Source organism: Pseudophryne corroboree, chromosome 3, assembly GCF_028390025.1.
Source record: "Pseudophryne corroboree isolate aPseCor3 chromosome 3, aPseCor3.hap2, whole genome shotgun sequence".
Lineage (NCBI taxonomy): Eukaryota > Metazoa > Chordata > Amphibia > Anura > Myobatrachidae > Pseudophryne > Pseudophryne corroboree.
In genome coordinates, this window is record NC_086446.1 from 468,206,010 (window position 1) to 468,219,900 (window position 13,891).

Here is a 13,891-nt window from a genome sequence, read left to right on the forward strand (position 1 = left end):
AAAGTGAAAAACAAGCCTGTTGGAATTACTAGCTCCCTACTGGCTAGTGCTATACCCCTCCTCACAGGTGTTTTGCTGTAACTAGCCACTAGTACAATGTGCCAGACTGCAATATATTTCATTATGCTGTTTTGACAGTCCTCAGATTGCCACTGGCAGACGTGTTGCTGACTTTACAGCCATAGTTCAGGGGGGTAAGCAGATGCTAAACATAAGGTGGTAATAGAAGTGTATTACAGAAATGTGTACAGCGTGTTACACAGGTTCATCTTCTCATATAAATCATAACTGCTTGGTAAATAAACAAATGCAGCCTTGACTGTAATCCTTCTGATGCTGAAGGTAATTTACCAGGTGAAACTTTAAATAATGGGGCTGATGCATAGTATTACTGAGGCGTTTTCATGTAGGCATAGGTCAGCGAGTGTGGCACCACGTGGCGCTACTTAATACCCTCAAATCAAAATAGCCTTACACAATGGAGTCTGATTTGGTTCTCATAGATGGTCTCGTATATGATAAAATTTCATAGGTCTAAAATGCAAAAAAACATACAGAACATAGTGCAACTCTGTTTAAAACACCAACAAGCTTTAGATTGTATGGTCCCACTCACATAAAGCGGTTGTAATATTGCATGTAGATAATCAGAAATGCTGAGATAGCTGTTGTCACTCAATGGAACAGATCTCCTTCATAGATGACTTAAAAGGAAAAGAAAATAATAGTGCAACACCGTCTTAAAAGACAAACAAATGTAATAATGATTGCACTCACAGACATGAAATAAAATACAGCATGTAGAGGATCAGAGAGACTGCTTCTGATGAAGGACGAAGTCCGAAAGCGCTAAAGCAGGGAGTTGGTGAGGACGAGGACGTACGGACGGGAGCTGTGTTCTCTGTGTGGCTGGACACGGCACATTACTGGGACTTTGCGGTGATTATTCTTCGGCAGCAGCCCTCTTGTACAAGAGTCTCTCTGATCCTCTACATGCTGTATTTTATTTCATGTCTGTGAGTGCAATCATTATTACATTTGTTTGTCTTTTAAGACGGTGTTGCACTATTATTTTCTTTTCCTTTTAAGTCATCTATGAAGGAGATCTGTTCCATTGAGTGACACCAGCTATCTCAGCATTTCTGATTATCTACATGCAATATTACAACCGCTTTATGTGAGTAGGACCATACAATCTAAAGCTTGTTGGTGTTAAACAGAGTTGCACTATGTTCTGTATGTTTTTTTGCATTTTAGACCTATGAAATTTTATCATATATGAGACCATCTATGAGAACCAAATCAGACTCCATTGTGTAAGGCTATTTTGATTTGAGGGTATTAAGTAGTGCCACATCCATTGTTTTATTATACTATTGTGAATCACGGTGAAAGGTTCCTTTTGTTTCCAAGGGCTGCTACTAGTATTTAAGCGCACAAAGGGTCTATTTTTTCCGTGTTCATAGGTCAGCGAGTGCATGTTCACACAAATGCAGGCTATGCAAAACTGGACGTACAGGATCATATGCCTGTTTGGAGACGTATCTTGGCAGCTAGGATAAGTCTGCACCTCAAGATGTGTACAGTTCTAACAATTATACACTTTTTTTTTTTGTAGAAATGAGCTGTTCAGATTTTATTTCGTTCCTTTTGCAAGTTCGAATCTGAAAACAAGGCAAAACATAATCTTTCATAGACGTCTTGGATCTCCTGTGGTGGAAAGATGACTTTTTGCCTCATTTTTAGATCTGAATGAACGGAATAAAATCCAAATCCCTCCTCTCTAATTTTTCTGTGCACTCTTCTTTTAAGCACTGCGTTCGATTTCATACTCTTTTCTCAGGCCTAATGTGATAATTGTTGCAAGAAGAGTGAATTACAAATGTAACTTTGCAAATAATTTATAAATCGGAGTATTGTAATAGGCCTGCCTAAGGGGGCTATTCAGGTTTGTTAGCAAACCAAAAAAGTTAGCAATTAGGCAAAACCATGGGGGTCATTCCGAGTTGATCGATTGCTAGCAGTTTTTAGCAGCCGTGCAAACACATTGTCGCTGCCCTCTGGGAGTGTATTTTCGCTTTGCAGAAGTGTGAACGCTTGTGCAGCAGAGCGCCTGCAAAATCTTTTTGTGCAAAACAAGACCAGCCCTGTAGTTACTCTTCGTGTGCGTTGATTCTAACGATGGTGACGCCACACACCCACCCAGCGTTCTCTCAGCCACGCCTGCGTTTTCCCTGACACGCCTGCGTTTATCTAAGCACTCCCTAAAAACGGTGGGTTGACACCCAGAAACGCCCACTTCATGTCAATCTTACTGCGTTGTGCCGTGCGACTGCAAGCTTCGCTAGAACCTGTGCAAAACCACAAAGGACTTTGTACCCGTACGACGCGCTTTCGCATTGCGGTGCATGCACAGAAATGCAGATTTTTTGCCTGATCGCTGCGCTGCGAACAACGGCAGCTAGCGATCAACTCGTAATGACCCCCCATGTGCATTGCAGGAGGGGCAGATATAACATTTGCAGAGAGAGTTAGATTTGTATGGGTTATATTATATCTGTGCAGGGTAAATACTGGCTGCTTAATTTCTACACGGCAATTTAGATTTCAGTTTGAACACACCACACCCAAATCTAACTCTCTCTGCACATGTTACATTTGCCCCACCTGCAGTGCAACATTGGGTCTAATTCAGACCTGATCGCAGCAGCAAATTTGTTAGCTAATGGGCAAAACCATGTTCACTGCAAGGGGGGGGGGGGGGGGGGGCAGATATAATGTGCAGAGAGCGTTAGATTTGGGTGAGGTGTGTTCAAACTGAAATCTAAATTGCAGTGTAAAATAAAACAGCCAGTATTTACCCTGCACAGAAACAAAATAACCCACCCAAATCTAACTCTCTCTGCAAATGGTATATCTGGCCCCACTGCAGTGCACATGGTTTTGCCCATTACCTAACAAAATTTGCTGCTGCGATCAGGTCTGAATTAGTCCCATGGTTTTGCCCAATTGCTAACTTTTTTTGATTTGCTAACAAACCTGTATAAGGCCCTTAGTTTGTAGGGTTACACACAGTGGTAATAATAACTGAACTAATCTACAGATTTGTCCTCTTATACCTAGATTCTTTGTACCATATGGCATGAGACGCCCAGCGCGAGTGAGACACTCCAGTAAGGGTAGAGTAACAAATTCTTTATTTCTTCTTCATATTTTGCATTCTGGAACCATTTCACTGAGCTGTATTAATTTTAAGCTACAAGCATTTCATCCTGACTAGTCAAACCAAATTCTAATTACTTTATTAGCATTTGTTCGAATATTTTGTTACTTAAACAGGAAAATATTGTTTCTTCTCTTTCTGCAGCGGGGTACACTGGGATTCCACAGGGATAACATCGGGGTGTAGAGTTGGATCTTGATCCGAGGCACCAACAGGCTAAAAGCTTTGACTGTTCCCAGGATGCTTAGCGCCGCCTCCTCTATAACCCCGCCTCCGTGCACAGCAGCTCAGTTTGTAAGTTGGTGCAGGCAGTTAACAGGGAGGGCTGCGCTGAGCAGCCCTGAAAAGAGCTTTTCTAGAAGAAAGAAGACTTCAAGGGCCGCAGCATAGGCACTTAAAAGTGCTATATGTCATTTCTAGAATATCATGCTGCGGCTCTCTCACCTCCCACCAGTGCTGTATACTCCCGCACCCCGGTTGCCGGGTACTTACAGCGGAGGGCTCCGGTATTTCTTAGTGCACACACACTGACCGCTGCTCTCTAGGATCGCGTGGCCGCATCAAGGAGGAGGTAAGAGGGTCCCCCAGACGGGACCCGCTGCAAATTGCGATCCGGCGTGGTCTCTAGGAGACGGACCGCGCGCGCTGGCGTGGACACTGTGGCCATGCAGGGACCCCACTAGACCACCAGGGCAAGGGCACAGGTCGGATTCTGTACATAATCCGTTTTCTAAGGCCCGCAGTACTCGGTGGTGAAGTCCAGCAAGGGGATAAGGCTCTAACCTGTAGCCCTTCCCCCAGCCCCAGGGCGCCATTTACTGCTAATGTTCCCACCCTGGAGCTGTATCTCTCTGTCTCTCTCACTCCCTGTCAGCGTTTGGGTGCCATTATACACACAGCTGCGCTGATCTCGTACTGCTGGACAAAGTCTCCTCTGTAAAGCCGCCTGCATCATCAGCGCTGTGCATTTACAGGACACTTAAGTATTCTACATGTCATTTAGACAGTTAGTTAAGAATAAGTGCAGACTATCAGGGATATTTAGTACAAGTACCCTGTGATATACATCCAGTCTTTACTGTGCATTGTTATATCTATATACCTAATTAGCTTTACTTAAGTAGTGCAGTTACTTAGTATTGCTAGTCCAGTGCAGTTTTATTGTTGTTTGTGATCATTTCTGCATTGTACATGTGACACTCTGGGGTCGATTCTATTCGGCAACTAATGAATAGCGCCGGGAATTAGCTCCCGACGCTATTCAATTCAGCAACTAATTACCTGCAATTGTCGGGAATTCTTCTCTCATCCCCGGGGGATGAGAAGAGAAACCCGACAAAAGTGCTGCCTCGCGGCCGGCGCGAGGCTGATTCTGTCGGGAATCAGCCTCGCGCCGGGGAGTTAAGTCGGAGAATGCCCGTTCTCCCGACAATTCAACCTGTTTTGTCGGCGAGAACGGGCCATCGCCGACGTAACTAGTTGGTGAATTGAATAGCGTCGGGAGCTAATTCCCGGCGCTATTCATTAGTTGCCGAATAGAATCGACCCCTCTGTGTGTGCCATTAGCTGCTGTGTGATTTTTCATTCCGTGTATCTCACATATATTGCTATCCCTATATTCTGTACCCTGAGGGGGGCTAAGTGCGTCGGGGGTTTTTATATTATATAGGGTCTCACGGGATATACTATATTGGTATTTTTCTCTGTGTCTTACAGTCACCATTTGCCTCTTAAATCCTCCGTGTGTGCTCTGCCTGTAGTCACACTACCCAAGGGGATTTTTGTCAGGTATTTTGTCTGCTTTATTGTACTTTACAGTAAAGCTTTCGTATAATGTCAGCTCAGCAGGGTGGGGATTCTGTGGCTGACCTTGCATCCTGCAATGCTCATGCCATGGATGTCTCTGAGGAAAATATTGCAGCTGAGGGTTCAGGTACTGGGGGTTTTGTACACCTCAGCCAGTTTTCTGCAACGGGGGCAACTAATGACCTGCCGTGGGCTACATTTTCTAATTTACTGACTACGCTGGTAACTAGACTTGCGCCCCCTATGGAACCTCCTGTGCCATTACAGCCACATATTGTCCCTGCTGTTAATCTGCCATGAGCAGATACTCTGTCCTCTCAGTTACAGCTATTAAATCAGTCTTTGGCCAAGCAAAATCCTAACCCTCGCCCGCCTAAGACCAAGGTGTCATCTAAGTGGGCCATTACATCCTCACAATCCATGCATGTTACAGATACTTCATCTGATGACGATGGAGCATATACCGACCCCTCAGACACTGATGAAGATGCTTCTGATGGGGAATCCCTGACTCAAGTGGATGTTCCTGACCTCTTAGAGGCTATCAGGCTGATTCTTCAAATTGATGATGATAAAGACCCCCGGCTACCTCTAAGAAACCAGATAAGTTCAAGCGTCAGAAGGTTAATAAGTTAGTCTTAACACTTTCTGACCATTTAGTTGACATACGTCAGGAATCCTGGGAATATCCAGGAAAGAAATTCTCCCTGACTAAAAAAGATGCTAGCTCGTTATCCCCTCACTGCAGAGTTAAGCAAAAATTGGGAAATCCCGCCGCCGGTGGACTTACAAGTCGCACGTCTGGTGGTGTCATCTGCTCTGCCTGTCACTACCGTCACCTCTCTGAAGGAACTGACGGATAAACGTGTGGAGGGTTGCTTGAAGTCCATTTACACTCTGGCTGGAGCTGTGCATAGGCCAACTATTGCGGCCTCTTGGGCTGCTAAAGCTATAGAGGCCTGGGTTCAGGAAGTTGAAGCAGAATTACTGTCTAATTTTCCTGATCATGCTAAACAGTGTCTTTCCTACATTGTTACAGCCTCTCATTATATTCAGGAGGTGGCATCTGATGCAGGTATCCTAGCGGCCAAAGCGTCTACCACGTCTATTCTGGCTCGCCATATCCTCTGGTTGCGGTCCTGGTCTGTAGATATGGATTTGAAAAAGACCTTGGAGGTTATCCCTTTTAATGGAAACATTCTTTTTGGGGAAGATCTCAACAAGATTGTCGCTGACTTAGCGTCTGCTAAGACTGCATGTCTACCTAGTACTACTCCTTCGGCTCCGAAAGCTAAGAGTACTTCCTTTTGTTCCTTTTGACCTGCAGGTAAAGCAAAGGGTCAGGAGTACCCAACACAGGCTCGCACTTCCAAATCCACTAAGCCCAAACCTAAACGTGCCTGGGCTGCCCGTCAGCCTGCTGCCAAAACAGACAAGCCTGCTGCATGACGGGTGCGGGCCTTCCCCTTACGATCCCAGGGTGGGAGACCGACTTTTACGGTTTGCTCAGATATGGTCACAGACCACTTCAGACGCCTGGGTAAGGGAAGTCGTCACTCATGGATACGCCATCTCTTTAAAGACACGTCCCCCTCGCCAGTTTTGCTCAACAAACATCCCTTCGGATCCGGTAAAAGCAAAAACTCCATCTGGTGGTACAATCCCTCCTGGACACGGGAGTGGTAGTGCCGGTGCCTCTGGCACAGAGAGGCAGGGGGTACTATTCAACGCTGTTCCTAGTTCCAAAACCGAATGGATCTTCCCGGCCCATTCTCAATCTCAAGTCTTTGAACAAATTTGTGAAGGTCTCCAAATTCTGTATGGAAACTCTTCGTTCTATTGTTCTGGCTTTGGAGCCCCTGGACATACAAGATGCTTACCTGCATATACCTATTGCAGTGTCGCATCAACAATACCTGCGGTTTGCTATCGGCAACCCACATTTTCAATTCAGGCCTTGCCTTTTGGTCTGACATCAGCTCTTCGAGTTTTCACCAAGGTCATGGCGGCCCTACTCCGCCGTCAAGGTATCGGGATCCTGCCGTATCTCGACGACTTGTTGATCCTGGCGACCTCTCCAGAGGTTCTCCTTCGTCATCTGGAAATGACGGTCCAATTCCTGCAAGCCCATGGGTGGCTCATCAACTGGAAGAAGTCTTCCCTGGTTCCTGCACAGAGCATGGTGCACCTGGGAGCACTATTGGACACCCACAAACAGCGGTTGTTTTTGTCTCCGGAGAAGGTCTTGAAGCTTCAGGACAAGATAAGATGCTTACTCTCTTGCCCACGTGTGTCGATACACTCGGCGATACAAGTACTAGGCCTCATGGTGTCTGCTTTCGACATGGTGGAGTACGCTCAATTTCATTCCCGCCCTCTGCAGAGGTTAATTCTCTTCGAGTGGGACAGCCTGTCTCACCGGATCAGGTCTTGCATGATATCCTTGACTCCGGATGTCGGTCTGTCACTGACCTGGTGGCTGCAGGACCAACAACTGAGCAGGGGTCGTCAATTCTGGATCTCCAACTGGGTCCTTCTGACGACGGATGCCAGTCTGCGGGGTTGGGGCATGGTGTTGGACAACACTCTCTTCAGGGTCGGTGGACCAGGGAGGAATCTCTCCTCCCGATAAACTTTCTGGAATTGCGGGCAGTGTTCAATGCGTTGACACTAGCCCTGCCTCTAGTACAGAACAGACCTGTTCAAGTACAGTCGGACAACGCCACCACGGTGGCATACATAAGTCATCAGGGCGGCACCCGAAGCCGCAAAGCACCGATGGAAGTGTCAACGATTCTTTGTTGGGCGGAATGCCTTCTGCCAGCCATATAGGCAGTGTTCATTCCGGGGGTCCTAAACTGGGAAGCGGACTTCCTCAGTCGTCAGGACGTACACGCCGGAGAGTGGAGCATGCATCCGGAGGTCTTTCAACTCCTAGTGGACCAGTGGGTACTACCAGATGTAGACCTGATGGCGTCTCGACACAATCACAAGGTTCCGGTCTTCGGAGCAAGGACAAGGGATCCTCAAGCAGCGTTCGTGGACGCACTGGCAATTCCATGGAACTTTCGGCTGCCGTACATGTTCCCTCCGGTGTCACTTCTGCCCAGGGTGATAAGGAAGTTCAAGCAAGAAGGAGGAATACTACTTCTAATCGCTCCAGCGTGGCCCAGGCGGCATTGGTTCTCAGACCTGCAGGGTCTTACGATAGAGCGTCCTCTTCTGCTTCCGCAGCGCCTAGACCTCCTCGTTCAGGGCTCTTGTGTCTACCAGGATTTGGCCCAGCTGGCTTTGATGGCGTGGCTCTTGAAGCTTCCGTACTGAGGGCCAAAGGTTTTTCGGAGGCGGTCATTCAAACTATGTTGAAGGCCCGTAAACCGGCTTCTGCCCTGATTTATCATAGGGTCTGGAATTCTTATTTTGCTTGGTGTGCAACTAACAATTATGATACATACAAGTTCAGTACTGCCAAACTCTTGGCTTTTCCGCAACAGGTCCTAGACTTAGGCCTTCGTCTGGGCTCCCTCAAGATTCATATTTCTGCCTGGTCGATATGGTTTCAGAGAAATATTGTGACTCTGCCTGATGTTCATACATTCACTCAGGGTATTTTACGTATTCAACCACCCTATGTCCCGCCTGTGGCTCCTTGGGATTTGTCAGTTGTTCTGGAGGCCTTACAAGAGTCTCCGTTTGAACCTCTTGAGTCTGTGGACCTTAAATGGCTTACTCTTAAGGTCTTGTTTCTGCTGGCTATTGCCTCTGCTAGATGGGTTTCAGACTTGGGTGCCTTGTCCTGTCTCCTGTCGGTCACCCTTTCTGGTTTTTCATCGTAACCGTGCGGTTCTATGAACTCGCCCTGGTTATCTACCTAAGGTGGTGTCATCTTTCCACCTTAACCAAGAGATTGTGGTTCCGGCCTTTACATCTCCAGGTTTATCCTCCAAAGAGCGGTCTTTGGATGTGGTACGGGCTCTCCGTATTTATGTGCAGAGGACAGCTTCTCTTAGGAGATCTGATTACCTCTTTTGTCCTTTTTGGTTTTCACAAACATGGCTGGCCTGCTAACAATCAGACCTTGGCCAGATGGATTAGAATGGTGATTGCTTATGTACAGGCTGGCCTTCCAGCTCATGCTGCCATCAAAGCCCATTCTACTTGGTCTGTTGGACCTTCTTGAACGGCCCTCCGTGGTGCCACACTTGAACAATTGTGCAAGGCGGCTACATGGTCCTCAGTGAACACGTTCATAAGGTTCTATGCCTTCGATACTTCCACCTCCCAGGATGCCTCCTTTGGACCCCGGGTCCTTGTGCCCGCTACAGTGCGTCCCCTCCCATGAGGAACTGCTTTAGGACATCCCCGATGTTATCCCTGTGGAACCCCAGTGTACCCCATTGCAGAAAAGGAGATTTATGGTAAAACTTACCTTTGTTAAATCTTTCTGCGAGGTACACTGGGTTCCACAGAGCGCCCGCCCTGACGCACTTAGCTTCTTTGGGTTTGTATGGCATTAGCCGCTGATACCTTCTCCTGTCATGAGAACGTAGTGTATGTGGCTACTAACTGTTGTCTCTTTTACCTGCTACTGCATTGGACTGGTTAACAAGACTGACCTCCTGTGCTCCTGAGGCGGGGTTATAGAGGAGGCGGCGCTAAGCATCCTGAGAACAGTCAAAGCTTTTAGCCTGTTGGTGCCTCGTATCAAGATCCAACTCTACACCCCGATGTTATTCCTGTGGAACCCAGTGTACCTTGCAGAAAGAGATTTAACAAAGGTAAGTTCTTACCATAAATCTCATTTTTAATTGTGTATGTCGTTTTGTTCTCCCTAGAACGATTATTATGTGACGATTGACTGCAATCATGGAGTGTTTGGGTGACCAGCAGGGCAGAAGTATTACTGCTAGAACCCTGGCCAGATGCTGCTCCTGGGGAACATTACAGAGGAGGCTGCCCTTTCTGTGCTGGTTGCCACAGTATTCCCTTCAATGGATGCAGCTTGATCTTATCGCTGGATTTACTGTTGGACTGACAGTGGTACCCCAGGCTCTTGCTTATGCAGAGGTGGCTGGACTGCCTGTGGAGGTAAGTGGACTTTGACTAAAATATTAATACTGCACCGGTGTGCAGGGAAAATCACAGGAAGGGTCACACTGCCTGAAGGCCCACTCCCAACACTAGAGGTCAGGTTCCAGATTGTGTACTTGAATATACATTGTTAATCCAGCAGATTGGCCGTTAGCTGGTGGAGCAGGACCACTGATGAACATGGATGCTTGGTTCACTTCTGTAGAAACTACACCACAATTTGTTCTTCTGCCAGTCAAAGTGGGTGGTCAAGACGCAACCCTGTCCTCTCCTCTTTTTGGCTGTAGGCTTTAACATAATGAATACAGTTCCTGACAGTGATTGGAATGGCATTGTTGATCTGTATTAATTTGTTAATTTACAATTAAGTCATCCCAGTGGGTAAGAGCTTAGACAGTTGATTATTCTTTTTGATTCGTTTTAGTTTTTTTTTACAATGGCATGTATTTTGTTTACACTAGACCGAATGCAGTTTTCATTTAGCTTTAGACCTTGGCCAGTCAGTATCAGCGTCCCCTATCAAATGTACAGTGCAGTAATGAGGCATATATAGGCTTGAACACCATCATGTGCTTAATTATTATGCATATAATATACTGTATTTATTCTCTAATGGTTATCCACGCATGTGTGCTAGCTTGGCCACACTAACACTTGAGACTGACCACACCTGTTAAGTATGGTCCCTTACTGCTCCACTCCACTGGTGGGTCATTCATGCCCCAGTATGACACTGTTTGGAGAAGATCCTTCAGTGCTATCATATTTATATCTATGACCTGCAGTAATACCATTGATTTAGGAATCCGGTGTCAGATTTAAAATAAATATTCAGTGGCTCTTGTATGCAGGGCTGTGGAGTAGATATATCACATCTTCACCTCTCAATCCTTTTATTTTACTAATATCTGACTCCTCCATGAATGGTAAATATATAGTAATATGCATTTACTGTAGCAAAGTGGCAGCACCACCATGTAAATCAGGCTACTTTCTTAGCTATATACTGTTATATCCCTATTAATATTATCCTTTATTTATATGGCGCCACAAGGGTTCCATGCACCCAATTACAGAGTGCATAAGCAAATATTCAAAACAGGAAAACCGTGACTTACAGTTGAAGACAATATAGGACAAGTATATGTGGGAGATATATCAAACCTCATTGCTTCTACGTGTCCTTTATCTAGCGCAGTCTATGAAATGTCAGTAAGATACTGATTGGTTGCTATGGGCAACTATTCAACGTTGTATCTCTAGAAATCTTTACATTTCTTCCACACAGGGATATGATCCATCATTCCCTCCATCCAACATCCCTTCCACAGAGATAAAGTTATGAGCAACGTCTCCACTTTCTCTTTCAAGTGTTTGACACATCTCTATGTATGTAACTATTGCACCAAAACCCGGCTCCAGCCCTGGTCACTGAACACGGGTTTCTAGCCATGTCACAGCAGCATGTAACCCAGTTTACACCACAGGCTAGTCCCGGGGTATTAGCAGGGCTTCTCTCTGATGACATTTTGAGATGACATTATCTGTAAAGCACAAGTGAGCTGGCTCTCTCCATAGGCTTGTAACGGACCCGGGTTATAACGGCGGTGTAAATGGGGTATTATTTGATTTACATTCACACATCATGCAGCAATACAAATGCGTCCTCATACATGTAGCCTCTATGCGTCATGCACTGCGAGATGCCTGATTTGAGTGAGACGGCAGTTCCTGTGCAACTCTGCTAACTTCAGGCGTCTTTTTTCTGTGTGCGGCTGTATCTGCATACGAAATGCCAGGAAAACACTGTAACGTAGCATTTCGTATGCAGATACAACCGCAGTTGCACACAGAATATAGGCATGCCAAATATAATTTTAATAAGCATAGTCTGCTAATGCATCTTATTCACGTAGCAATGTGTATAAGACATATTTTCAAAGGGGAAAATTGCACGGCATTAGTAAATGCGCTCGCCGCTAGAAGGGCTGTTTAATGTGCCTGCCGCAACAATGAGAGAGGGCACATCTATACATTCAACTTTTTTTTTCTTTTCTGTTTTTAACTAAACTTAATTGTTCTCAGAACGGAGAACGAGCTCTGATGTGCTGGTCTTTTTTGTCTTGGACAACACAACTTAGCTTTCTCCTCCTGCCATTTAGCATTTCTGTTCAGCAAGATAATGATCAGGCTTGTGTTCAGAGATGCATGTTACTGATCTGGAGGAGTCCCTGGGGCAAGATAATCGTAGGCACCTGTACATGCTTTAATGCGATTGCTGATATTTATATAATATGCTTTTTTCTCTATCGTCCTAGTGGATGCTGGGGTTCCTGAAAGGACCATGGGGAATAGCGGCTCCGCAGGAGACAGGGCACAAAAAGTAAAGCTTTAGGATCAGGTGGTGTGCACTGGCTCCTCCCCCTATGACCCTCCTCCAAGCCTCGGTTAGATTTTTGTGCCCGGCCGAGAAGGGTGCAATCTAGGTGGCTCTCCTAAAGAGCTGCTTAGAAAAGTTTAGCTTAGGTTTTTTATTTTACAGTGAGTCCTGCTGGCAACAGGATCACTGCAACGAGGGACTTAGGGGAGAAGAAGTGAACTCACCTGCGTGCAGGATGGATTGGCTTCTTGGCTACTGGACATTAGCTCCAGAGGGACGATCACAGGTACAGCCTGGATGGTCACCGGAGCCTCGCCGCCGGCCCCCTTGCAGATGCTGAAACGAGAAGAGGTCCAGAATCGGCGGCAGAAGACTCCTCAGTCTTCTTAAGGTAGCGCACAGCACTGCAGCTGTGCGCCATTTTCCTCTCAGCACACTTCACACGGCAGTCACTGAGGGTGCAGGGCGCTGGGAGGGGGGCGCCCTGGGAGGCAAATGAAAACCTTTTTGGCTAAAAATACCTCACATATAGCCTCCGGGGGCTATATGGAGATATTTAACCCCTGCCAGAATCCGTTAAGAGCGGGAGACGAGGCCGCCGAAAAAGGGGCGGGGCCTATCTCCTCAGCACACAGCGACATTTTCCCTCACAGAAAGGCTGGAGGGAAGGCTCCCAGGCTCTCCCCTGCACTGCACTACAGAAACAGGGTTAAAACAGAGAGGGGGGGCACTAATTTGGCGTTAGAAATATATAAAAAAGATGCTATAAGGGAAAACACTTATATAAGGTTGTCCCTATATAATTATAGCGTTTTTGGTGTGTGCTGGCAAACTCTCCCTCTGTCTCTCCAAAGGGCTAGTGGGTCCTGTCCTCTATCAGAGCATTCCCTGTGTGTGTGCTGTGTGTCGGTACGTGTGTGTCGACATGTATGAGGACGATGTTGGTGAGGAGGCGGAGCAATTGCCTGTAATGGTGATGTCACTCTCTAGGGAGTCGACACCGGAATGGATGGCTTATTTAGGGAATTACGTGATAATGTCAACACGCGCCAAGGTCGGTTGACGACATGAGACGGCCGACAAACAATTAGTACCGGTCCAGACGTCTCAAAAACACCGTCAGGGGTTTTAAAACGCCCGTTTACTTTAGTCGGTCGACACAGACACAGACAGGGACACTGAATCCAGTGTCGACGGTGAATAAACAAACGTATTCCTTATTAGGGCCACACGTTAAGGGCAATGAAGGAGGTGTTACATATTTCTGATACTACAAGTACCACAAAAGAGGGTATTATGTGGGATGTGAAAAAACTACCGTAGTTTTTCCTGAATCAGATAAATTAAATGAAGTGTGTGATGATGCGTGGGTTCCCCCCGATAGAAAATAT

The 13,891-nt window shown here is 46.4% G+C and overlaps 1 protein-coding gene across 6 annotated transcripts in view; it reads left to right on the forward strand.

Moving 5' to 3' along the window:
• Positions 1 to 13,891, forward strand: part of SLC26A11 (solute carrier family 26 member 11) — an 83,719-nt gene that overhangs the window by 10,476 nt on the left and 59,352 nt on the right. For all 6 annotated transcript variants that reach the window (XR_010243868.1, XM_063960757.1, XM_063960756.1 and 3 more), the window contains exons 2-3: positions 3,124 to 3,179; positions 9,865 to 10,117. Coding sequence is in view for 5 of the 6 variants with exons in the window: in XM_063960757.1 (XP_063816827.1) it covers positions 9,896 to 10,117 (222 nt within the window). In the remaining variant the exon portion in view is untranslated. The remainder of the gene's footprint in view (positions 1 to 3,123; positions 3,180 to 9,864; positions 10,118 to 13,891) is intronic.